The sequence below is a fragment of the Myripristis murdjan genome, chromosome 14 (genome assembly GCF_902150065.1).
Source record: "Myripristis murdjan chromosome 14, fMyrMur1.1, whole genome shotgun sequence".
In the NCBI taxonomy this organism is placed as follows: Eukaryota; Metazoa; Chordata; class Actinopteri; order Holocentriformes; family Holocentridae; genus Myripristis; species Myripristis murdjan.
This window is the reverse complement of record NC_043993.1, coordinates 35137476-35164675: the sequence shown is the minus strand read 5'-3', so window position 1 is coordinate 35164675 and position 27200 is coordinate 35137476. Positions and strand designations below refer to the sequence as shown.

Sequence of the window (27200 nt, the reverse complement as noted above, 5' to 3'; positions counted from 1 at the left end):
AGAAGGTCTGACTGGGAGATGTTACTGGGAGGTCCAGTGGAGTGGAGAGGTTTCTATAGCAGTGACTTACAGAGGAGTCAGAAGAAGTGGTGCTGGCTCTGAGCTTGGATACAATAATCAGTCCTGGAGTCTGAGGTGCTCTGATAATGATGACAGCTACTCTGCCAGACACAACTGTGAGGACACCAGACTCTCTGTCCGTCCCCATGGATCTCACAGAGTAGCAGTGTATCTGGACTGGTCTGCTGGAACTCTGTCCTTCTACAGAGTCTCTTCTGACAGACTGAGACTCCTGCACACCTTCAGCTCCACCTTCACTGAGCCACTCCTCCCTGGGTTTGGTTTATGGACTGATTGTTCTATTGAGGTTGGGCTGCCAGTTTCTCAGAAACAAGCACAAACCTGAAAGTGTTTAGAACATGTTTGGCTGACTTGTGGTTTATGTTTGTTTTTTGTTTTTTTATTGTATCAGGCATCTTGGTGGATAATTGTTAACTGATTGATTGGACAGGCTTGTAAAAATAGTGAGTTATTAAAATGTTTGTATATTCAAATCTTAATGTTGTGCAAAAGTGTCATTTAAACCTCCTCCTCCACTGATTGATTTTTTTTTTTTTTTTTTTTTTTGTATTTCTAGTCAATAAACACAGACGTGAGAATGACAGCACATTTCACACTGGAGAGCTGTGACTTGAGCCCCTCTCCTTTTGTGCCCCTCCCTTCACCTGTTGATCTCCAAGTCACATTAAGATGTTTAACGGTCTATACCTGATGTTTTACTTTCAACAGATTTATATTTTATTTTGGACAGTGCACATTAATAAACACATGACTGTAAATGTGTCAGAGGCTTTTCTCATCTGCAGCCCCTAGCCAGGTGTTACACAGGTTTCCTAAAACTGAAGACGCTGGGTGGGTGTGTATGGACATTATTTAGGCACCAGGACTTCATAAAGCGAGGAGACAATAAGGTGCATTAATGCATGAATGCACCAAAGCTAATGGCCATGGAAGGTGCAGGAGTAAGCAGGGCCAGCAGGGGCAGCTGGACTGAGGACAGCAGGGAGACAGAGCCGGGCTGTAGGGGTGAGCGATACTGCAAAATCTGGAATCGATACGATACCAAGTAAATACAGGGCCAGTATCCCGATACCAATAGCAATACCGATACTTTTTTCTTTGAAAAGCAGCTTATATAGTGGAAGAGCAGTGTGTCATGATTTTGTCATGACGACATTTCTAAAACCCTCATCTTCAACTACAGAGAGAGATTGCATGTCCTTGATAATCATTCGGTCAGGCTTCTGATTCTATCTAGGGCTCTAGGGGAATCACCTAGATGAAATGAAAAAAAAAAAAAAAAAGGTGAATAGCCTATATTAACTAAATATAGGAATCATATAGTCTCCCTTCTAAGGGTGAATTATGGTTCTGTGTACACAAAGCTTAGTGAATGTGAAATTTGCGGGACATCTGCAACTTGCCACGCACCTCTGAAATTTTTTAACTGCGGACCCTACGCAGACAACAAGAGCTGTGATTGGTCCACCGAATTTCCGGCATTTGGCCCGGCCCCCTGAACAATACCAGAGATGCATTATGATTTTTTTTTTTCAGTCTGGCCACGCGATCGAGACTAATACACGCATAGAACGTGACAAGCCTACTGGAACCTACAAAAGGATTATAAGGAAGGAACACAAGAACTTTGAGAGACTGCTCATATGAGTCATTTAAGCAGTGGCGGTTCTGCCTATGTTGCCGCTCTAGGCGATATTAGGCTACTGGCTTGCGCCCTTTCATGTTACTAATCCAACCCCCCCGCCCCCGCGGCACCAGTCGGGCGCGGCACCGGGGCAGCATCAGTCGGCATCAGGCGAGCCGGCACTGGCCGGCATTAAGCCGCTCACCTGTCAGATCCGGCAGACCAGACCGGCCCGCCTGATGCCGACTGATGGTACCCCGGTGCCACGGCATGTGCGGGTCAATATGGTAGTCTAGAAAACCAGCGATTTTTTTTTTCTCGTGCGCCCCCAAGTAGATTGCGCCCTGGCCCACACTACCCATAGCAAAAACCGTCCCTGCATTTAAGTAAGAGATGCTGCTCTGACAACTAAGCTGAACTTTTACCTGTTAAGATTGTGCACGGCACAACAGAAAGTTAATGTTCCATGGACTTTTTTTTTCTGTGAAGAACCTAGAGAGGGTTATTTGGTTATTATTTATTTCATAAATAGTGTTATTATATATTTCCTGACTTTATTTTTTCTGTGAAGAACCCAGAGAGGGTTATTTGGTTATTATTTATTTCACAAATAGTGCTATTTATTTCCTGACTTTTTTTTTCTGTGAAGAACCAGAGAGGGTTATTTGATTTTTATTGATTTCATAAATAGTGTAATTTATTTCATTAATAGCGTTATTATTTATTTCCTGACTTTTTTTCTGTGAAGATCCCGCAAAGGGTTATTAATACTTGGTTATGTGTGGCTTTCTGGAAAACAATAAATGTTTACGTTTAGGCACCCCTGCGATCGTCACACTTTTTCTGTTACAAACTGACCCCGGCCCCCCATCAGAGAAGGGAAAAGTTATGTGGCCCTCACAGGAAAAAGTTTGGGGACCCCTGACATATATATTTCAACTTGATAAACCTTCCCAAGGGGTATCTTAGTTACAGCTCACCTTCTAACACTCTGATATGGTTTCCAATTCGTATTTATTAATCTTTACAGTCCTAATCATCATCATCATCATCATCATCATCATCATAGTCATCCATGGTCACGGCAACTTCTACATCCTCCTCCTCTTCCCTCTGATTGGTGCAGGTTTGTAGGTTGCACATTTCTTTGCACTTCAGTTTGTTGGCAAGGCAGGAGCAGTCTGGAAGCTTACAGGTCCGTCCACACTTGCAGGCCATAAGTTCCAGGACAGCCATCGGTGCTGTGGGTCCTCGCATCCAGTCTAGCGTCAGCATACCTGTAAGAATAAATGGAAAATCCAAGCTGCATGTATAGCTGTCCTAGCTATTTCTCATCTATTTCAGTGAGGAGCCCAAATGTCCAGAAATTAACTATAATATTGCAGTATTAGAACAAGATGGTAAACACTTTATTATAAGCATACCTTTATCATCAGTTTTCCATCCATGCATGTTTGGCTCTGGTATGTCTGTGTTGGTGTGGCTGTCCTTCCAGGCAGTGCCTCCAGATTGCTGCTTGGTAGTTGGCTCGCAGTATATGCAGCTGTAAGCAGTCCCTGTGTTGCAGTTTGATTGTCAAGTTAACCTGCTGTCACTTTCACCACCATGGACAGCGCCACGGATGATCCGCGGAGAAGCCGCAGCTGTGAGCGTCAGTGGATCAAGGCTCATTAGGGCCTGATGCGCAGCACCTGAGTGACGCCACTGAGAGAAAGCCACTCTCGCCAGACATCAACTTTGTTCCACCTCCCCTTTCGCCTGATTTTAGGCTACGTTTACACGTACACGGGTATTTTAAAAAACGGAGACATTTCCCTTCGTTTGTGCCCTTCGTTTACACGCAAACGGCGAATTCGCCTCTGAAAACGATTCTTTCTAAAAACTCCGGCCAAAGTGGAGATTTAGGAAAACTCCTGTTTCGCGTTTGCATGTAAATTGAGAAAAACGGAGAAATACAGAGTTTCAGGCAGCCGACGTCACATTATGCGCCAAAAGTGCGCGCAATGTTTACATTTGGCTATGGTGATCATAGACATGATATATGTATATTACACTACTCACAAAAAGTTAGGGATATTTGGCTTTTGGGTGAAATTTATGTAAAATGTAAAATGTTCACGCTACAGTGATATTATATCATGAAAGTAGGGCATTTAAGTAGAAGCATACACTGGTGATTTCCTCATCTCAAACAATTTCTTGAAACAAAAGCCAACAACAGTGGTGGATATACCACAACAAAAAATGTCAGTGTCAATAACTTGTCATGTGCCCTTGAGCATCAATTACAGCTTGACAACGACGTCTCAGGCTGTTCACAATTGTCACTATTGTCTGCTGAGGCATGGCATCCCACTCTTCTTGAAGGGCGGCCCTCAGGACATTGAGGTTCTGGGGTACAGAGCTCCGAGCCTCTACACGGCGACTCAGCTGATCCCATAGGTTTTCTATGGGATTCAGGTCTGGAGAAAGTGCAGGCCACTCCATTTGAGGTACCCCAGTCTCCAGCAGCCATTCCCTAATGATACGACCTCGATGAGCTGGAGCATCAAACACCTGATGTGAATTTTGCCGTTAAACTCCTTGTTAGAGAACAGCAACGTGTGCAAAAAGTACTGAAACATTGAACAGTTGGACATGTGCATTCAAAAGTTTACAGAAGGTCACATTAAGTTCACCTGTAAAGGTTAGAATGCATTTTAGGTTCATCCTGAAATTTCACCCGAAAGCCGAATATCCCTAACTTTTTGTGAGTAGTGTATGTCTATGATGGTGATGATCATGGATGCATTCACAGTAGCAGTCGCATTTCTGTCCATATGCTTGCATTTTCAAATACAGCAGCTTTTTTATATAGAGGAGCAGAGATGAATGAGGGCTCGGAGGTCAGTCTCCTCCTTCCTACACAAAGAGCCAGTCAGCGGCACCGCCAGCATCGCTTGGGTCCGACCTGGGCAGACTGCTGTCGGGTTTGGCTTCTGATTGGCTTGCATGGCTTTCTCCTTCTTCCTACCCCGCCGCCCATAGGCTTGGTGTAGTTATGATGGCGCTCGACGGCGTATTTATGAGGGTTGATGTAAACGGAAACTTTTTTTGAAAACGATGCCGTGTGCATGATGTTATTTTGGAAAACGGAGGGAGGGAAATATTCGTTTCTCAAAAAAGAGGAAAGACTGTTTTAATTGGACACTTATGCCAGCACGTTTTATTGTTTTATCATAAGCCAGCAGCTGTGCTATATTTTTATTTTTAATATTTTATTTGCCCAATCTACCTTGTCAATAAATTAGTTTACACATAGGTCCACCTCTGCCTCTTGTGTGTGTGTGTGGTGCGACCCGGGGATTTTACTCAATCAGTACAACCTTGTGACACGTCCACTTGGACACATGTGGCTCCACCTCCCGAATTAACTCGCCTATAATATAATATATAATATGTATATAAAGCCAACTTGCTTTAGCCTCAGTAGAAGCCCTGAGAAAATCTACCTCCCTCTCTCCATCGCGGGTTTAGGATTTAGGATTTAGGATAGCGCAGCCTGCCCTTAAAGGTAATGGCACCGGGCACACTGATTGGTTTAACTGGCGTAATGCCCAAAACACGCCTATGCATAATATAGCGGGTAGCGGAGGTGTTTTGCGGATAGCGGGAGGTGCACAAGATAGCAACTTTTACGGGGGAACGCCTCTTCCTAAATCCTAAATCCGCAAATAGCGGGTTTAGGGAGTCTGGCGCAAGATAGGGCCCTAAGTCTCTGTCATTTGTCTGCATATGCATTCACCTCTGTGAAAAAGGAATGGTAAATTGACCAGCTGGTGGTCGTATATTAGCTTAAGATTATAGCCTATCAATCAATGCATCAATAAAGAAGATCAATTTAAGGCTATTTGAATTGAATTTATTTAATTTGTAACACACATGCTTGTTTAGTTCACTGACCTGTTTTCAGATATTTGCCAGGTTTAAGTTACTTTTTTTTTTTTTTAAGGAAAACATCTTTTGTTAAAATTATTTTTTTTAACTGATGACTATTTGAGACTCATATTTATTTATTTATTCTAGTTCGAAGTTATTTTTTTAGTTGACTCATACAGTACTGCTTATTCCACTAACGGTACTTTGTTCTTACTAATAAAGCTTGTCAAGTTTAATGGAATGTCGTTATGCCGTCATTTTATTCCTGTTATACATCTGGGATTGTGTGGTCGGCGGGAGGTGGCACGCCAAAAATCCGTTAATTTTTGAGTGTGTGTGTGTGTGGGGGGCCTCCAAATAAAATGCCGCTTTAGGCCCCAGTTTGGCCAGGGGCGGCCCTGAGAAAAATACTGGATCAGGCTGACACAAATAAAATCTTTCTCCAAGGATATGAGACAACTGGAAACAAAAAGGGAATTGGACAGAACATCAAAAATTCTCACCTTGAAACCCTTTTTGGATGAAGAAAATTTAATGCGAGTTGGAGGCTGACTGCAAAAAACAAACTGGGCTTACGGCCAAAAACATCCATGGATTCTCCCAGCAGAGGACAAGTTTTCCGAGTTGTTAATAAAAGGGTCCCATGATGGCGTCATGCACTCTGGTCTGCAGGACACTTTGACCCAAGTCAGAGAAAGGTATTGGCTTGTAAGGGGTAGACAAACCACGAAGAAAAATCTAGAAAAATGTCTGTTATGTCGCAAAAGTAGGCTAAAGTTAAAGCTGGCCAACAACATTTTGCACCATTACCACGTGATCGCATTACAGAAGCTCAGCCATTTGAGGTAGTGGGTGTAGATTTTGCTGCTCCCTTACTTGTTAAACCAAACAGACAGAAAACATATATCGCTCTATTTACATGTGCGGTTACTCGAGCGGTCCATCTGGAGCTAGTCTCTGACTTATCCACAGATGCGTTTCTTCTGCCTTTTAGGAGATTTATTGCAAGAAAGGGAATCTGCACTACTATCTACTCTGACTATGCAAAAACCTTTAAGCGAGCAGAACAGGATTTAAAGGAAATATGGAATGTGATGAAAGGAGAACAAATGAAAAGTTTCTTTTCTGGAAGGAAAATCACATGGAAATACATAGTGGAAAGAGCTGCATGGTGGGGTGGGATGTGGGAACGTCTTGTCCGCTCCGTTAAAACCTGCATCAGAAAGGTCCTTGGAAGAGCCTATCTGACATACGAGGAAATGCAAACTTTGTTAACAGAAGTGGAAGCAGTGATCAACTCAAGGCCGCTTACCTATTTGCATACTGACTCTGAGGACCCATCACCCCTCACCCCAGCTCATTTCCTGATTGGACAAAGAATAACCACCTTACCCTCTCAGCCTGTTCAGGTTACAGACACCAGGAAAGTGGATGGAGAGCAACTGACGAAACGCTGGAACTATCGCCGTAAACTGGTGAGTGAGTTTTGGAACAGATGGAAAACAGAATATCTGATGGAGTTGCGTTCCGCTCACTGTGCCAGAAATGTGAAATCAACTTCATTCAAGGCTGGAGATTTCGTTCTCGTTCATGATGAGAAGTTACCACGTCATATGTGGAAGATGGGTCGAGTGGAGGAGGTGTTTCAAGGCCGTGATGGAAAAGTAAGATCATGCTCAATTCGTTTACCTTTTAACATTATTCTGAGAAGACCTATTCAACTGCTTTATCATCTGGAATTGGAGTGATGAACGTGTTGATCGTTCATCGGCACGGAGTTTGTTGCAGTTTGATTGTCAAGTTAACCTGCTGTCACTTTCAGCACCATGGACAGCGCCACGGATGATCCGCGGAGAGGATGCAGCTGTGAGCGTCGGTGGGTCAAGGCTCATTAGGGCCTGATGCGCAGCACCTGAGAGAAAGCCACTCTCGCCAGACATTAACTTTGTTCCACCTCCCCTTTCCCCTGATTTCAGAGTCGTTAACTAATAGGAAATAAAATCTATATATTTTTTTACTTGCAAAAACCGACTCCTCCTGATATCCGCACCTCACACCCTGCAAGGGGGACGTAGGCTGGACTCCACTTCACCCCTTTTTGTGCAAAACAGCAAGAAGCGAAGATCATTGGCATCACATATGTTAGATGATGGTGCATACATCCTGCAGACAAATGATTCCATATCTCTGCATAATTCCTCTGATACATCCCAGGATGTTCCCAGGGATTTGAAGGACTCTTTAAATGTCCTGTTTCCTTTGACAAGTTTAAGAGCACTGAGTTTTCCTCGTCCTGCAAAAGCACTTACACTATCACAACCTGTAAAGGCATGAACACCTACAAGAGCATCACATAGGTCATCTCCACGGAGCTCAGCAAGGCTGCTCATGTTGATGTATCTTGTTCGATTGTGAGTCCCACATGGTGCAGTTGATCTTCTTACAGTGTCCTATACAAAGGATCCCTAACGCTAACCCCTATATTAGAGATTCTCTGGTTTGTCTCAGAACAATGAGCATGATTGGCTGAATGGTCAGCTGCGCCCGCCCCACGAGACGTTCACAGTCAGGTCAGGAAGTCGAGCGAGCACGATACAAAACAGAAGCAGTTGGTGCCGTTAATCCTTTCCGTACTGACGCCACTGAGTGCCTGCAAGACGATATTAAACACAAGACTGACTCTATTTGACAATAGCGTATCATTGGGCTTGTTATTTTGGTTATCACAGGCGTACGATAATTTCCCTCAAAATACGATAATTTTGAGCCTCTGGTACGATAATCCTACATTTCCCACCTGGCAACACTGATCATCATTGATGTTGGACTTCTGTCTCCCTGTCATGATCTATAGAAGAGCTGCACACGTTCGGACGTCAGGAGAGGATTTCTGTTTGATCTTTGTATTCAAGTCCAAAAAGAATGAAAGAAACTCGACATCATGAGACCAACTTCTGCTTTTGCTGTGAGTCGCTACTTTTGTCTGACGCCATTTTCAAGCTGCATTTTTCACTGTTGAGTTCATCTGTTAGAAATAAATTTCAAAAGTAAAGAAGTGATCATTTTCTTTGTGGTGATGAAAAAAATAATCTCATCAGGCGGAAAAAACAAATGTTAGCCAGTTCTATACGTCAGACACCACGTTTTTAAAGCCGTTTAATTCCGTTTATTCCACAGGAATAAACTGATCTGTACTGATCTGTAGGAAAATGAATAAATTAATAAATTCATTGTAAATACAGCAAATCAGTTAAGTTTGCAAAGTGAGCAGGGCGCCCTGTGTTCCCAGGGCCCTGAACAGGCCTGTGGTTTTTTCTTTTTTCAGCCTGAAAAGAAAGCAAAGTGTTTCCTGTTTGTCAGGGTGAGAACAGGCCTCTGTTCCCTCAACACAGAAAAGAGAATAAGGGCCAAACCTGTGGCCCCTTAACAAGAAAGCATTATCTGCTTTGAAGATTTGATGGAAAGGAGTTTGTGTTTTTCTGCTGAGGCTCTGTTCTATGAAAACAACAACAAGAAAAAGACATGAAGGGAACACGGTGCGCCACCAAAATTACTGAAAGAATGATTTGCAGGTTTCATGACGACACCAGGATTTGCTGGTGAGCTCAGCATCTGGAACGCAGCCTCTGGATTGGAACAGAAACAGGGAAACATGTCCATGAGCTTTGCTGCATTCACACTCTTTCATTTGTGCTTTCCTAAAGTGAATTTGTGCTTCACAAATTATTTGTGAATCTGCATTTATTTGTGCAGCTCATCAGCGGCTCCCAGCTCCTTTACAAAGACCAAACGCTGCATGCATGAAACTGGTCGCCATGACAAATTAAAATGAAAATGTAGAATTTCACTGTAAGGTTCGGGCCTCAGTGTGCGTGTGTGTGTGTGTGTGTGTGTGTGTGTGTGTTTCAGTGTGTGTATTATTAACCCTCTATCACCTGTGTAAATTCACTTTATTACTTTCTGAGACATGGGAAAAAAATAATGAACAAATCAACATCAACAAAAAAAATACAGCAAATAATTAGCAAGACGTTAATAACAAAAACTTACATGAGATCCATATAAAGAATGACCAAGAAATAATAATAAAATGAAATATACATACATTTGCAAAATAACAGTGTTTGAAATGAAGAAGAAAAAAAAAAACAACAAAAAACATATTATACGGTAAATATCCACTTAATATAAAATAACAACAAAACAACTGACGTTTCCACAAAAATATGTTGAAACACACATTATTTATGGGACTGACTCCATTTAATACAGTTAATGCCTGTTGTCCATTAGGAAACTAGAACATTAACCCATATATCATCCCTTTGGTGTGTGTGTGTGTGTGTGTGTGTGTGTGTGTGTGTGTGCGTGTGTGTGTGTGTGCACCTCTTAGACTGACTTAAATCAGAAGATGAGTGACTGTGTGGAGGAAGAGGAGGGCAGAGCAGCGTCTGCAGTGTCCAGCTGTCTGTCCATGAAGAGTGACCGGTCTAAAGATAAACCTCCACAGTTCAGTGCTGAACCTGGACCTTCACACACAAAGTAAGACAGCTGTTAGAGAGCAGTGTGTGTTCACTGTTTTCTTGTGAAATCTGTTTGTGACGCATGGAGAAAGTAGACTTGACCCCAAAACTGATGCTTCAGATCATGAGCCACATCCGCTCTTTTAGCTGAACCCCCCCCACCCCCCAAAAACGGTGTGACCAAATCATGAGCTGCTGTGAGTGACTGGGAGAGCTGGGAGCACCAGTGCTGCCAGTGGAAAAGTTAGTCTGGAGCCCTGATTTACAAGAACTAATAACATGTTTCAAACATTTGTGTTTCCAGAGGTTCCTACCACAGAGCAGAGTCTGCAGTGTCCAGCTGTCTGTCCATGAAGAGCGACTGGTCTATAGATAAACCTCCACAGTTCAGTACTGAACCTGGACCTTCAGACACAAAGTAAGACAACTGTTAGACTGTGAGCCTGATGGAATATGATGACATGAGATTATATAGCAGAGCAAGTAGTGAGGACATCAAGAAAAGAGACTGCAAACTGCAATCCAGCTGTTCAACCAAAACCCATCTGGGTCTGTGCTGTTTTCCACAAACTATGATGCTGTTTGATGTTTTGCACCAAAACACCTGAGAACATTTCCACTTGCACCTGCACTCGCAGGTTCTTCACACACCTGTGTCTGAAGTTTAGATTCACATTGACTGACAGATAAATCTGATCCTGTGCTGCTCAGACTGATGTGCATGTGATGCACCATGGCTCACGTCACACACACACACACACGCACGCACGCACGCACACACACGCACGCACACACACACACAAGCCCATGACTCGAGTTAAAGTGTAGATCCTCCTGGTCAAATATTACTGCACTGCCAGTGGAAGTTATTTAGTCAAATGTTTTACTTGAGTTAAAGTAATCTCTTTTAAAAATACTTTAATAATTATTCAAAAGTACATTTTCATTTCAACATCAAGGTTCAAGGTAAAAAAAAAACAACAACACAAGGTTCAACACATTGCTGTATTATTTTACCAATGCATTTAAAGAACCTGAGAACTCTGGAAAAAAATATTGTTTCTAACTTGGACTAAATTTTAGCTTTTTTCACCTCTGACCTCCAGCTGTGTGAATGAAAATGGGTTCTCTGGGCGGCCACGGCTCTCCCCTTTGCAGACACGCCCACCTTCTGTTAATCCCATGCAGTTTGGACCACAAACCCTGCAGTCCACATGTGTTCTTGTGGCCTGTTGTAAAATGGTGTGTGTGTGCAGACTGGGGCCTAAACAGTCTTGGAGCTGCATCAGTTGGCTTTGACTGGAAAGCTGAGACTCTTGTGGATTCAATGAGCCACATTTGATTCCTGTGTGATGATGTTGGCCCCCGTAGCAGCCATTTCACTGCAGGCAGAGCATTTTGTCAAACTGGATGTCGCTGTAGAAAATGACCTCTAGTGACCTCTAGGAGAATCACAGCCTCATCAAACTTTACAGACACAAACTAGAGAGCGACGCTGTTCAGAGGAGCTCTGCTTCTCCAGCTGGACTGACAGTAAGAGCCAGTTTCTGACACATTTCCACAACGAAGATAAGAGGATACTTAAGAAACGCAATATACACTAATCACAAAAAGTTAGGGATATTTGGCTTTTGGGTGAAATTTATGGAAAATATAAAAAGTTCACGCTACAGTGATATTATTTCATGAAAGTAGGGCATTTAAGTAGAAGCATACACTGGTGATTTCCTCATCTCAAACAATTTCTTGAAACAAAAGCCAACAACAGTGGTGGATATACCACAACAAAAAATGTCAGTCTCAATAACTTGTCATGTGCCCTTGAGCATCAATTACAGCTTGACAACGACGTCTCATGCTGTTCACAAGTCGACTTATTGTCTGCTGAGGCATGGCATCCCACTCTTCTTGAAAGGCGGCCCTCAGGACATTGAGGTTCTGGGGTACAGAGCTCCGAGCCTCTACACGGCGACTCAGCTGATCCCATAGGTTTTCACTAGAGGTGGGGGTGCTGGAGCAAATCCCAGCGCTCATAGGGCGAAGGCAAGGAAACACCCTGGACAGGTCGCCAGTCCATCGCAGGGCAGACAGACAAACATTGACATTCACACACACAGTCATACCTAGGGGCAATTTAGCTTCTCCAATTCACCTAACCTGCATGTCTTTGGATGGTGGGAGAAAACCAGAGTGCCCGGAGGAAACCCATGCAGACACGGGGAGAACATGCAAACTCCACACAGAAAGGACCTTGGGTGGGAATTGAACCCAGGACCTTCTCACTGTGTTTGTTGAAAGCTTGTTGCAGTGAGTTTCCTTCTCACCCAGAAACTGTTCAGATGTTTTGCTGTTGTTGTTGGTAAAAAAAAAAACAAAAAAACAAAAAACATGAGCTGTCAAGCTCTTGGATTGCTATATTTGTCATAATCTGCTGCAAAAACTCAAAGTGGATGTCATGCTGTTTACATGGACATTTAGTCTTATAAATACTATCTTAATTGCATTAATATTAGAATATTGCAATCCATGTAAATGTGGTCACAGAAAGTGACATAAGAGACCACTTATGACATTTTTTATAAAATATTTAAAATTTCAGTTAAAGCGTAATGTTGTCTAAACATAAACAAACTGCTTTCATCTCCACAGGGACAGGAATAGGAGTCGAGGTGATGTGAAGGAGCAGCTGTCCTGCTGTGCTTTGTGTCAGGAGCTCCTGAGGGATCCAGTCTCCACCAGCTGTGGACACTGGTTCTGCAGCCGGTGCATCACCTCATACTGGGACCAGTCTGATCCATCAGGAGATCCTGCCTGTCCCCAGTGTGGAGAAAGATCCAGAACAAGACCTGGACTGCAGACACCCAGTCAAACCAGCAGAGTGGACGGCGGTCTGCAGGAGGTTTTAGACAAGCATAAGATCAGTCTGAGGAGGAGATGTGAATTTGTGACTGAAGGAACTGCTGCAGCAGGAAGTGGAACCCCCCTCAACAGGATCTACACTGAGCTCTACATCACACAAGGACTGAGGGAAGAGGTTAATACCCAACATGAGGTGTGGCAGCTGGAGACAACATCCAAGATGGAGACCCTCCATGACACTCCAATCAAGTGCCAGGACATCTTTAAACCCTTACCTGGCCAAGACACACACATCAGAGTAGTTGTGACGCAGGGTGTTGCTGGCATTGGAAAAACCTTCTCAGTGCAGAAGTTCACTCTGGACTGGGCAGAGGGCTTGGAAAACCAACATGTCAGTCTTGTGGTTCTGCTTTCGTTCCGGGAGCTGAACTTGATCAAAGATAAGTGCTACAGTCTTCTCCAGCTGCTCCGTGTTTTCCATCCAACATTACAGACGGTCACAGCAGAGCAGCTCGTCGTCTGTAAAGTCGTGTTCATCTTTGACGGCCTGGATGAAAGCAGGTTTTTATTGGATTTCCAGAACAAAAAGGTCGTGTCTGATGTCACACAGACATCATCAGTAGACGTGCTGTTGACAAACCTCATCAAGGGGAATCTGCTTCCCTCGGCTCTCCTCTGGATAACTTCCAGACCTGCGGCAGCCAATCAGATCCCTCCTACATATGCCGACAGGGTAACAGAAGTGCGAGGGTTCACTGACCTCCAGAAGGAGGAGTACTTCAGGAGGAGATCCGGTGATGAGGAGCTGTGCAGCAGAATCATCTCACACATCAAGGCGTCCAGGAGCCTCCACATCATGTGCCACATCCCAGTCTTCTGCTGGATCACTGCTACAGTTCTGGAGCACATGTTGACCACAGACCAGAGAGGAGAGCTGCCCAAGAACCTGACTGAGATGTACTCACACTTCCTGCTGGTTCAGACACAGAGGAAGAACCACAAGTACGATAAGAGACATGACAGGAGTCAGCAGGAGCTGATGGAGACTGACAGGGAAGTTCTTCTGAAGCTGGGCAGGCTGGCGTTTGAACATCTGGAGAAAGGCAACCTGATGTTCTATCAAGAAGACCTGGAGGAGTGTGGTCTTGATATCAGAGAGGCCTCAGTGTACTCAGGAGTGTGCACAGAGATCTTCAAAACCGAGTGTGTGCTCTTCCAGAGAAAAGTCTACTGCTTTGTTCATCTGAGCATTCAGGAGTTTCTTGCTGGAGTCTACATCTTCCACTGCTACACCAACAGGAACACAGAGGTACTGGCCAGAGTCATGAGGAGAGAATGTGATGACGAAAAGCCATCGTTGGATATCTTCCTGGAGACAGTCATGTCTGAAGCCCTGCAGAGCAAAAATGGTCACCTGGACCTCTTTGTCCGTTTCCTTCATGGCCTCTCACTGGAGTTCAACCAGAGGCTCTTAGGAGGCCTGCTGGGTCAGACAGAGAGCAGAACAGAAGACATCCAGAGAGTCATCAATAACCTGAAGGAGATGAACACCTCCAATGTCTCACCTGACAGAAGCATCAACATCTTCCACTGTTTGATGGAGATGAATAACCTCTCAGTAAATGAGGATATCCAAAAGTTCCTCAAGTCAGAGAACAGATCACAGATGGGATATCGGCATCTCACTGATATCCAGTGCTCAGCTCTGGCCTACATGCTGCAGATGTCAGAGGAGGTTCTGGATGTGTTGGACCTGAAGGCGTACAACACATCAGATGAGGGACGACGGAGACTGATCCCAGCTGTGAGGAACTGCAGGAAGGCTCGGTTAGTCCTGATGTGAAATCAACATTATACAAACAGTGTAGAGCTGCTTCCATACCTGACACCATCAGAAATACAATAAAGATATGTAGTTCTCTAAATATTCAGGATAAAGGATTGATTCTGAGAGAAAAAATATACTTCAGGCAGTCCAGGGTAAAAAAGAGGAAACATGATGATGATGCCCTTAGCAGCTCACCCCTACAATACTTCAAAATCAGAGTTTTTGCTGTGTAACTGAACTTGAGCATCAGGTTTCTACTGCTTGGTTTCTTCTGTATCTGAAGGAAACTGAATCAGGTCAACTGGACTTAGTTATATGTCTAGAAGACATTTTGCCCCTTATCCAAGTCGCTTCATCAGTTCACACTGTTCACTAGACCAGACTGGTAGTCTGACTTCCAGTCTGGTCTAGTGAATTATGATGTTACTGCTCAGGAAACAATGGAAAAATAAACATGACTTGTGACAAATAATCTGGAATGAACTACTCACTCAGACGCACTCAGGAACAAAGAACCAAGAGATCCTCCTCACTTGAAGAGTAGAGAGTGAAGGAGCTCAGGAGACTTAATACACCTGTGACTGATAAACAACTGACCTGATAAACAGTCATTAGTAATATGGATATGATGAGCGAGCAGGCTGAGGCCAATAACAGAGCAGCAAGGAGCGTCTAATAAGTTGAGAAAACTGCATCCCTTTCCTGTAATGCAGCCTTTAAAAGCAGGAGAGGACAACACTGATGCCAGAAGATATTAGCATATCCCAAATCCCACATGATATCTGATCTCATATCACAGTATCTATATTATATCAATATATTGATGGGCCCACCTCTACTGCCACCATCTGGCCAATCTTTTGAAATGCTAATAACTTTGGCCCTGATTGGTCAAGAGACTGGGTGCTGGTGTCATGTGATGCAGAAGCTCTTGTTGTCCAGTTTTACAATGAGAAGATGGTAGACTGAAGGTATCTGAGGACTTTTCACTGAGCCATTCATTTGTTATTTATGGACATACCTATGGCTGTTTTCACGTCATCCGTATTTACCACTGAATTTGAATAATTTTGTCATTTCTTGCTTTCATTGTCTGCTTATTTGTGCTTTTAATGTTTCAATGTCTTTTCATTTCAGGTGTTAAATTTATCTTTTCATTTACTCTGATGGTTTTGTAAAGTACTTTGGAGCTTTGCTTTAAAAGTGTAGTATAAATTAGTGTTAACAGTATTATTATTAAGATAATTGTTATAATAATTATTTCATTGGTTTGTATTGCCTTTTTGAATATTTTGAAAAATCTCTGACTGATAAATATCCAAAACACTGGAAATTATAGCTACATATTTTATTCTTTATTCAGATTGAGACACTGCAGGTTGACAGAGAGCAGCTGTGCTTCTCTGGCCTCAGCTCTGAAGTCCAACCCCCATCTGACAGAGCTGGACCTGAGTGACAACCAGCTGGAGGATTCAGGAGTGGAGCTGCTGTCTGCTGGACTGGAGAGTCCAAACTGTAGACTGGAGACTCTCAGGTCAGACTGCACTTTGTGATGATGTGTGAACATGTAATATTCTGTTAGTTGAACAGGAGTTTTACAGGCTTACATCTCAAATTGTTGTCAAACTGTATTTTCACACAATCCTTGTGTGTTGAAGTGAAAAACTGTGATCTTCAGTGATGATATTGTACATTATTTCAACATGCAGGGGTCCAAATGGCCTCCGTCTGTGGTAATCTGATATTGATTGTGCTAATTCCACAGAACGTATAGAGGACACCATCATCGAGGTCTTGCTCCAACTATGGATTCACAAAGGATTCCAATATTTTCTTTGGTGAATCATCAGGGACAAAAATCCCATGTGGGCATATCAGTGCATTCTGGTATCTTTCACAGATTAGGCATGATGGGATGGAGTTGATATGTCCAACTTTTACCATCCTGATCACATTCCCTCATGGTAACTGTTGTCTTGTAACAGTTCTGAACCTCAACTAAACCTTTAGGACCTCTTGTTTTTCATTGATAATTATTTTGATCATCTTCACACACATTTTCACAGCTCACCTACTGTCCCATGCAAAACTTTGTTTAAACTCTGCTGGTTGACAGACGACCACGCCAAATGAACATTTTGTATATTTCAGGATATTTTCTGTCTATAGTCCCTAAGCCTGAGCCATATGAACACAGTCGACTGTCACCATGTTTTTGACTGAATACCATGATATCGTTATTGTAAGGATATTGTTAGGATGACTGGTTGGTGCTTTCATGAAAGTGTAAATTAGTGCTAAAAAGTCATTAGTAATATGGATATAATGAGCGAGCAGGCTGAGGCCAATAACAGAACAGCAAGGAGCGTCTACTAAGGTGAGAAAACTGCATCCCTTTACTGTAATGCAGCCTTTAAAAGCAGGAGAGGACAACACTGATGCCAGAAGATATTACCATATCCCAAATCCCACATGATATCTGATCTCATATCACACCATCCATATTATAGCAATATATTGATGGGCCCACCTCTACTGCCACCACCTGGTCAATCTTTTGAAATGCTGATTACTTTGGCCCTGATTGGTCTAGAGACTGGGTGCTGGTGTCATGTGATGCAGAAGCTCTTGTTCTCCAGTTTTACTCTGAGAAGATGGTAGACTGAAGGCATCTGAGGACTTTTCACTGAGCCATTCATTTGTTATTTATGAACGTACCTATGGCTGTTTTCACGTCATCCATATTTAGCACTGAATTTGAATTATTTTGGACTTTTATCATTTCTTGCTTTCATTGTCTGTTTATTTGTGATTTTAATATTTTGATGTCTTCATTTCAGGTGTTATCTTTATCTTTTCATTTACTTTGATGGTTTTGTGAAGCACTTTGGAACTTTGCTTTAAAGGTGTAGCATAAATATAAATTAGTATTATCAGTATTATTAATATAATTGTTATAATAATTATTTCATTGGTATGACCTGCCTTTTTGAATATTTTGAAAAATCTGTGACTGATAAATATCCAAAACACTGGAAATTATAGCTCCATATTTTATTCTTTATTCAGATTGAGGCGCTGCAGCTTGTTAGAGAGAAGCTGTGCTTTTCTGGCCTCGGCTCTGAAGTCCAACCCCCATCTGACAGAGCTGGACCTGAGTGAGAACCAGCTGCTGCAGGATTCAGGAGTGGAGCTGCTGTCTGCTGAACTGGAGAGTCCAAACTGCAGACTGAAGACTCTCAGGTCAGACTGCACTTTTTAATGATGTGTGAACATGTAATATTCTGTTTGTTGAACAGGAGTTTTACAGGCTTACATCTCAAATTGTTGTCAAACTGTATTTTCACACAATCCTTGTGTGTTAAAATGAAAAACTGTGAACTTCAGTGATGATATTGTACATTATTTCAACATGCAGGGGTCCAAATGGCCTCCGTCTGTGGGAATCTGATATTTATTGTGCTAATTCCACAGAACGTATAGAGGACACCATCCTTGAGGTCTTGGTCCAACTATGGATTCACAAAGGATTCCAATATTTTCTTTGATGAATCATCAGGGAAAAAAATCCCATGTGGGCATATCAGTGCATTCTGGTATCTTTCACAGATTAGGCATGATGGGATGGAGTTGATATGTCCAACTTTTACCATCCTGATCACATTCCCTCATGGTCACTGTTGTCTTGTAACTGTTCTGAACCTCAACTAAACCTTTAGGACCTCTTGTTTTTCATTGATTATTATTTTGATCATCTTCACACACTTTTTCACAGCTCACCTACTTCCCATGCAAAACTTTGTTTAAACTCTGCAGGCTGACAGACGACCACGCCAAATGAACATTTTGTATATTTCAGGATATTTTCTGTCTCTAGTCCCTCAGACTGAGCCATATGAACACAGTCGACTGTCACCATGTTTTTGACTGAATACCGTGACATCCATATTGTGAGGATGTTGTTAGGATGACTGTTGGTGCTTTCATGAAAGTGTAAATTAGTGCTGAACAGTCATTAGTAATATGGATATGATGAGCGAGCAGGCTGAGGCCAATAACAGAGCAGCGAGGAGCGTCTAATAAGTTGAGAAAACTGCATCCCTTTACTGTAATGCAGCCTTTAAAAGCAGGAGAGGACAACACTGATGCCAGAAGATATTGCCATATCCCAAATCCCACATGATATCTGATCTCATATCACAGTATCCATATTATATCAATATATTGATGGGCCCACCTCTACTGCCATCATCTGGTCAATCTTTTGAAATGCTGATAACTTTGGTCCTGATTGGTCAAGAGACTGGGTGCTGGTGTCATGTGATGCAGAAGCTCTTGTTCTCCAGTTTTACTGTGAGAAGATGGTAGACTGAAGGCATCTGAGGACTTTTCACTGAGCCGTTCATTTCTTATTTATGGACGTACCTATGGCTGTTTTCACGTCATCTGTATTTAGCACTGAATTTGAATTATTTTGGACCTTTTATCATTTTTTGCTTTCATTGACTGTTTATTTGTGCTTTTAATATTTTGAAGTCTTTTCATTTCAGGTGTTATATTTATCTTTTCATTTACACTGATGGTTTTGTAAAGCACTTTGGAACTTTGCTTTAAAGGTGTAATATAAATATAAATCAGTGTTATCAGTATTATTATTAATATAATTGTTATAATAATTATTTCATTGGTTTGTATTGCCTTTTTGAATATTTTGAAAAATCTGTGACTGATAAATATCCAAAACACTGGAAATTATAGCTCCATATTTTATTCTTTATTCAGATTGAGGAGCTGCAAGTTGACAGAGAGCAGCTGTGCTTCTCTGGCCTCGGCTCTGAAGTCCAACCCCCATCTGACAGAGCTGGACTTGAGTGAGAACCAGCTGCAGGATTCAGGAGTGAAGCTGCTGTCTGCTGGACTGGAGAGTCCAAACTGCAGACTGAAGACTCTCAGGTCAGACTGCACTTTTTAATGATGTGTGAACATGTAATATTCTGTTAGCTGAACAAGAGTTTACAGGCTTACATCTCAAATTGTTGTCAAACTGTATTTTCACACAATCCACACAATCCTGAAAAACTGTGAACTTCAGTGATGATATTGTACATTATTTCAACATGCAGGAGTCCAAATGGCCTCTGACTGTGGGAATCTGATATTTATTGTGCTAATTCCACAGAACGTATAGAGGACACCATCCTCGAGGTCTTGGTCCAACTATGGATTCACAAAGGATTCCCATATTTTCTTTGATGAATCATCAGGGACAAAAATCCCATGTGGGCATATCAGTGCATTCTGGTATCTTTCACAGATAAGGTATGATGGGATGGAGTTGATATGTCCAACTTTTACCATCCTGATCACATTCCCTCATGGTAACTGTTGTCTTGTAACTGTTCTGAACCTCAACTAAACCCTTAGGACCTCTTGTTTTTCATTGATTATTATTTTGATCATCTTCACACACTTTTCCACCGCTCACCTACTTCCCATGCAAAACTTTGTTTAAACTCTGCAGGCTGACAGACGACCACGCCAAATGAACATTTTGTTTATTTCAGGATATTTTCTGTCTCTAGTCCCTAAGACTGAGCCATATGAACACAGTCCACTGTCACCATGTTTTTAATTATTTGAATTGAATTGAATACCTTTTATTGTCAGTTATACCAAGGTACAAACGAAATTCAAATTGCAACCCCCCATGTGGTTAAAAGAGACAGTGAAGGATAAAATAAAGCACACAAGCAAACAACAATAAAACAATAATAAAATTCAGTATTGCACAGTCCTCTTAAGTGCAGCACAGTCTATTTAAAGTGCAGTCAGTGCCAGTGTCAGTATGGGGGCATGAGGCAGTCTCTGTGTGAGAGTTCAGCTGCCTGATGGCACTGGGGTAGAAGCTGTTGGTCAGTCTGGAAGTGTGGGACTGTATGGATCTCTAGCGCCTCCCAGAGGGCAGCAGTGTGAACAGGGAGTGGCCTGGGTGGAAACTGTCCCAGATTATGTTTTGTGCTCATTGTTGGCATCTTGTGTGGTATATGTCGGGGAGTCATGGCAGTTGTGTGTGTGTTATTTTCTGAGCTGACTTCCTGACTCTGTTCAGGGCTTTTCTGTCAGCTGCAGTGCACCTGTTGAACCACACTATGATGTTGTATGTGATGATGCTTTGCACGGCACAGGTGTAAAATGACAGGAGCAGCTTCTGGGGCAGATTGACTTTCCTCACGGTTCTTAGAAAGTACAAGTGTTGCTGTCCTTTCTTCACCAGGGCAGTGGTATTTGTAGACCAGGTGAGGTCACTGGAAATGTGGGTTCCAAGGAACTTGAAGTCACTGACCCTCTCCACCACATCTCCTCTGATGTGAACAGGGGCAGGGTCTGTTCTTTTCCTGCAGAAGTCTATCACCATTTCCTTGGTTATTGAGGAGTTTAGTGCCAGATTGTTAGTGGAGCACCAGGTGATGAGTTTATTGATGTCTTCTCTGTAAGCAGACTCATCGTTGTTGTGAATGAGTCCCACTACTGTAGTGTTGTCTGCAAATTTGACAAAGGTGTTATTGTTGTGAGATGGTGTACAGTCATAAGTGTACAGTGTGTACAGTAGTGGACTCAGCACGCAGCCCTGGGGGCCCCCGTGCTGAGTGTGAGAACTGATGAGTAGTGGGGGCTCATCCGTACTGACTGAGGGCGGTCTGTCAGAAAATCTCTGACCCAGCTGCAGGTGTTCTGGTCAATGCCCAGGCTGAGTAACTTGGACACCAGCTGGCTGGGGATTATGCAGTTGAAGGTGTGTCAGATATACACTATATTGCCAAAAGTATTCGCTCGGCTGCCTTCACACACATATGAACATGAGTGACATCCCATTCTTAAACCATAGGATTTAATATGATGTGGGCCCATCCTTTGCAGCTATAACAGCTTCAACTCTTCTAGGAAGGCTTTCCACAAGGTTTAGGAGTGTGTTTATGGGAATTTTTGACCATTCTTCCGGAAGTGCATTTGTGAGGTCAAACACTGATGTTGGACAAGAAGGCCTGGCTCGCAGTCTCCGCTCTAATTCATCCCAAAGGTGTTCTCTCGGGTTGAGGTCAGGACTCTGTGCAGGCCAGTCAAGTTCTTCCACACCAAACTTGCTCATCCATGTCTTTATGGACCTTGCTTTGTGCACTGGTGCACAGTCATGCTGGAACAGGAAGGGCCATCTCCAAACTGTTCCCACAAAGTTGGGAGCATGAAATTGTCCAAAATGTCTTTGTATGCTGAAGCATTAAGAGTTCCTTTCACTGGAACTAAGGGGCCAAGCCCAACGTCCGAAAAACAACCCCACACCATAATCCCCCCTCCACCAAACTTTACACTTGGCACAATGCAGTCAGACAAGTACCGTTCTCTTGGCAACCACCAAACCCAGACTCGTCCATCAGATTGCCAGACGGAGAAGCGTGACTCGTCACTGCAGAGAACACGTGTCCACTGCTCTAGAGTCCAGTGGCGGCGTGCTTTACACCGCTGCATCCGATGCTTTGCATTGTGCTTGGTGATGTAAGGCTTGGATGCAGCTGCTCGGCCATGGAAACCCATTCCATGAAGCTCTCTACGCACTGCTCTTGAGCTAATCTGAGGATCACATGAAGTTTAAAGGTCTCAAGCTATTGACTCTGCAGAAAGTTGGTGTCCTCTGCGCACTATGCGTCTCAGCATCCGCTGACCCCGCTCTGTGATTTTATGTGGCCTACCACTCCGTGGCTGAGTTGCTGTCGTTCCCAATCGCTTCTACTTTGTTATAGTACCACTAACAGTTGATTGTGGAATATTTAGTAGCGAGGAAGTTTCACAACTGGACTTACTGCACAGGTGGCATCCTATTACATTACTATTACAGCACCATGCTGGAATTCACTGAGCTCTTGAGAGCGACCCATTCTTTCACAAATGTTTGTAGAAGTAGTCTGCATGCCTAGGTGCTTGATTTTATACACCTGTGGTCATGGAAGTGATTGGAACACCTGAATTCAATGATTTGGATAGATGAGCGAATACTTTTGGCAATATAGTGTATCTTGCGGAGGGCTGTGTTGATGGCATCTGCGGTGGATCTATTAGCTCTGTACGCAAACTGGTGCTGGTCTAGGCTGGGAGGAAGAGAGGCTCTGATGTTTTTCAAAAACAGTCTTTCAAGACACTTCATCACAGGGGAAGTGAAAGCAACAGGTCTGTAATCATTTAGGCTGCTTATAGCTGTTTTCTTGGGGACCGGGACTATGGTGGCAGATTTCAGGCATTGTGGGACAGTGCAGGTGGAGAGAAAGAGGTTAAAGATGGGGGTAAGAGCGTCTGCCAGCTGGTTAGCGCAGTCTCTCAGTACTCTCCCTGGAATCCCGTCTGGGCCAGCTGCCTTCCTGGGATTTACCCTGCAAAACACTCGCCTCACCTCCTCTGTGCTAACAGAGAGTGTCGGGATGTTTGTGGGTGGGGGTGGTGTGGGGTCAGTCTCATTCCTGCTCACCTTGTGACGAGTGAAGTAGCGGTTAAGCTCCTCAGCCAGGTTGCTGCTGGTGCTGGTGTCCTGATCCCTGGTTCCCTTGTAGTTTGTTATTTGTTGGATGCCCCGCCAGACGTGTTGGGGGTCCCCCTCATTAAAGTGTCCCTCAATCTTCCTCCTGTATGCTGCTTTCGTCTCTTTGATTCCCTTCTTTAAGTTGGATCTGGCTGAATGCCGTGATATCGATATTAGCATACCGTATTTCCCCAATTAATCGCCCAGGCATTTAATACGCAAAATCAACTTGGACCCCAGGCGTTTAAAAGAACCAGGCGGCTATTCGCTGCAGGCCTTTATTTATTTTTGCACAGACCTGCACCAGGCCATTATTGTGATGACAGTTACTGTCCAACATATTTACAGTCGGTTGATTTAAGATTACGGTACACCCTTTTTTCTAACGTTAGCTAGCTCTCTTATTTTGACAGAAAACGGAAGTGCCGCACAGTTATTGTGCGGCTAACTGTTTACTTCTGCAAAAATAAGGTGAATAGCCTTATTTTGGGTTACCTCAATATAATGCAAATAATCGCCCCGGCGGTTATTCGGGTGGGCGTTTAATACGCAAAATGGGTGCAGACCCCAGGCGTTTATAAGAACCAGGCGGCTATTTGTGGCCGGGCGATTAATTGGTGAAATACGGTATCCCAAATCCCACATGATATCTGATCTCATATCACAGTATCCATATTATATCAATATATTGATGGGCCCACCTCTACTGCCATCATCTGGTCAGTCTGTTGAAATGCTCATAACTTTGGCCCTGATTGGTCAAGAGACTGGGTGCTGGTGTCATGTGATGCAGAAGCTCTTGTTCTCCAGTTTTACTATGAGAAGACGGTAGACTGAAGGCATCTGAGGACTTCACTGAGCCATTCATTTGTTATTTATGAACGTACCTATGGCTGTTTTCACGTCATCCGTATTTAGCACTGAATTTGAATTATTTTGGACCTTTTATCATTTCTTGCTTTCATTGTCTGCTTATTTGTGATTTTAATATTTTGATGTCTTTTCATTTCAGGTGTTATCTTTATCTTTTCATTTCCTCTGATGGTTTTGTAAAGCACTTTGGAACTTTGCTTTAAAGGTGTAACATAAATATGAATTACCATTATCAGTATTATTATTAATATAATTTTTATAATAATTATTTCATTGGTCTCTCCTGCCTTTTTGAATATTTTGAAAAATCTGTGACTGATAAATATCCAAAACACTGGAAATTATAGCTACATTTTTTATTCTTTATTCAGATTGAAGTACTGCAGCTTGCCAGAGAGCAGCTGTGCTTCTCTGGCCTCGGCTCTGAAGTCCAACCCCCATCTGACAGAGCTGGACCTGAGTGTGAACCAGCAGCTGCAGGATTCAGGAGTGGAGCTGCTGTCTGCTGGACTGGAGAGTCCAAACTGTAGACTGGAGACTCTCAGGTCAGACTGCACTTTGTAATGATGTGTGAACATGTAATATTCTGTTAGTTGAACAGGAGTTTTACAGGTTTACATCTCAAATTGATGTCAAACTGTATTTTCACACAATCCTTGTGTGTTAAAATGAAAAACTGTGAACTTCAGTGATGATATTGTACATTATTTCAACATGCAGGGGTCCAAATGGCCTCCGTCTGTGGGAATTTGATATTTATTGTGCTAATTCCACAGAACGTATAGAGGACACCATCATCGAGGTCTTGGTCCAACTATGGATTCACAAAGGATTCCAATATTTTCTTTGATGAATCATCAGGGACAAAAATCCCATGTGGGCATATCAGTGCATTCTGGTATCTTTCACAGATTAGGCATGATGGGATGGAGTTGATATGTCCAACTTTTACCATCCTGATCACATTCCCTCATGGTCACTGTTGTCTTGTAACAGTTCTGAACCTCAACTAAACCTTTAGGACCTCTTGTTTTTCATTGATTATTATTTTGATCATCTTCACACACTTTTTCACAGCTCACCTACTTCCCATGCAAAACTTTGTTTAAACTCTGCAGGCTGACAGACAACCACGCCAAATGAACATTTTGTATATTTTAGGATATTTTCTGTCTCTAGTCCCTAAGACTGAGCCATATGAACACAGTCGACTGTCACCATGTTTTTGACTGAATACCGTGATATCAATATTGTGAGGATATTGTTAGGATGACTGGTTGGTGCTTTCATGAAAGTGTAAATTAGTGCTAAACAGTCATTAGTAATATGGATATGATGAGCGAGCAGGCTGAGGCCAATAACAGAGCAGCAAGGACATCTAATAAGTTGAGAAAACTGCATCCCTTTACTGTAATGCAGCCTTTAAAAGCAGGAGAGGACAACACTGATGCCAGAAGATATTACCATATCCCAAATCCCACATGATATCTGATCTCATATCACACAATCCATATTATATCAATATATTGATGGGCCCACCTCTACTGCCATCACCTGGTCAATCTTTTGAAATGCTGATAACTTTGGCCCTGATTGGTCAAGAGACTGGGTGCTGGTGTCATGTGATGCAGAAGCTCTTGTTCTCCAGTTTTACTGTGAGAAGATGGTAGACTGAAGGCATCTGAGGACTTTTCACTGAGCCATTCATTTGTTATTTATGGACGTACCTATGGCTGTTTTCACATCATCCGTATTTAGCACTGAATTTGAATTATTTTGGACCTTTTATCATTTCTTGCTTTCATTGTCTGCTCATTTGTATTTTAATATTTTGATGTCTTTTCATTTCAGTTGTTATCTTTATCTTTTCATTTACTCTGATGGTTTTGTAAAGCACTTTGGAACTTTGCTTTAAAGGTGTAATATAAATATAAATCATTGTTTTCAGTATTATTATTAATATAAGTGTTATAATAATTATTTCATTGGTTTTTCTTTCCTTTTTGAATATTTTGAAAAATCTCTGACTGATAGATATCCAAAACACTGGAAATTATAGCTCCATATTTTATTCTTCATTCAGATTGAGGTACTGCAGCTTGTCAGAGAGCTGCTGTGCTTCTCTGGCCTCGGCTCTGAAGTCCAACCCCCATCTGACAGAGCTGGACCTGAGTGACAACCAGCTGTGGGATTCAGGAGTGGAGCTGCTGTCTGCTGGACTGGAGAGTCCAAACTGCAGACTGGAGACTCTCAGGTCAGACTGCACTTTTTAATGATGACATAAATATATGGATATTTTTTGAATCAGCAGCACTAGTAGAATAGTAGCACTAAATGTCTATAAGGCTGATATTGCTGTGAAGTATATGTTGTGCTTTTTTAAAGTCGGGGCTGCTGGTTATTTTAGTTTTTGTGAAAATGGTTGGTCAGGTTCTGTATCATGGATGCATGTGTGCTTTGTGAGGTTTGACAAGTAACTAACAACCGTCTCATCGAGAGAGAGAGAGAGAGAGAGAGAGAGAGAGAGAGATTTGAGTGTTTTTGTGTGTTTGAAACACGGTTTCTGTCAACAGCCACATGACTTCTATCAAAAAGCCGCCGGTTCCAGATTGCTGATGTGATGTGTGGAAGAAAATAAAACACATCAGGGCTCATCAACTCCATTCGTCCAATATGAATACCTGTATCAGTGTGAGCAGGCTGCTAGAAAACATGGCAAATCCATAATAATAACTAGATAGTGAAGTAGAAAAAGCTGTCAGAATGCAGTTCACTGAGGAGTGACGCTTCAATTATGGAAATGCAATGACTGACAGGAAGTTTGAATCCCCTTTAACCGGTGTTGACTCTGTTATGCAGCGCCCTGATTGGAGGAAAATGTTGAGCCCATGCTTGCATGAAGATACAGCACAAGACTATTTCCATTCC

At 42.7% G+C, this 27200-nt stretch overlaps 1 protein-coding gene and 1 long non-coding RNA gene across 2 annotated transcripts; one reads left to right on the top strand and one right to left on the bottom strand.

Annotated features, from left to right (window-relative positions):
• Window positions 1-11: 11 nt before the first annotated feature.
• LOC115371317 (uncharacterized) lies at window positions 12-12031 on the bottom strand. The gene is made up of 3 exons (XR_003929359.1): window positions 12021-12031; window positions 769-779; window positions 12-140 (listed from the first exon to the last, which is right to left on the bottom strand). It is a non-coding gene; the product is annotated as an uncharacterized LOC115371317 (long non-coding RNA).
• Window positions 12032-13822: 1791 nt separating this feature from the next.
• Window positions 13823-24809, top strand: LOC115371019 (NACHT, LRR and PYD domains-containing protein 12-like; the record flags this gene model as incomplete). Its single annotated transcript, XM_030068135.1, has 4 exons — window positions 13823-14824; window positions 16240-16367; window positions 19616-19786; window positions 24644-24809. Coding segments are annotated over 4 exons (1467 nt in total), but the record flags the coding sequence as incomplete, so codon positions are not given.
• Between the last annotated feature and the right edge of the window lie 2391 nt (window positions 24810-27200).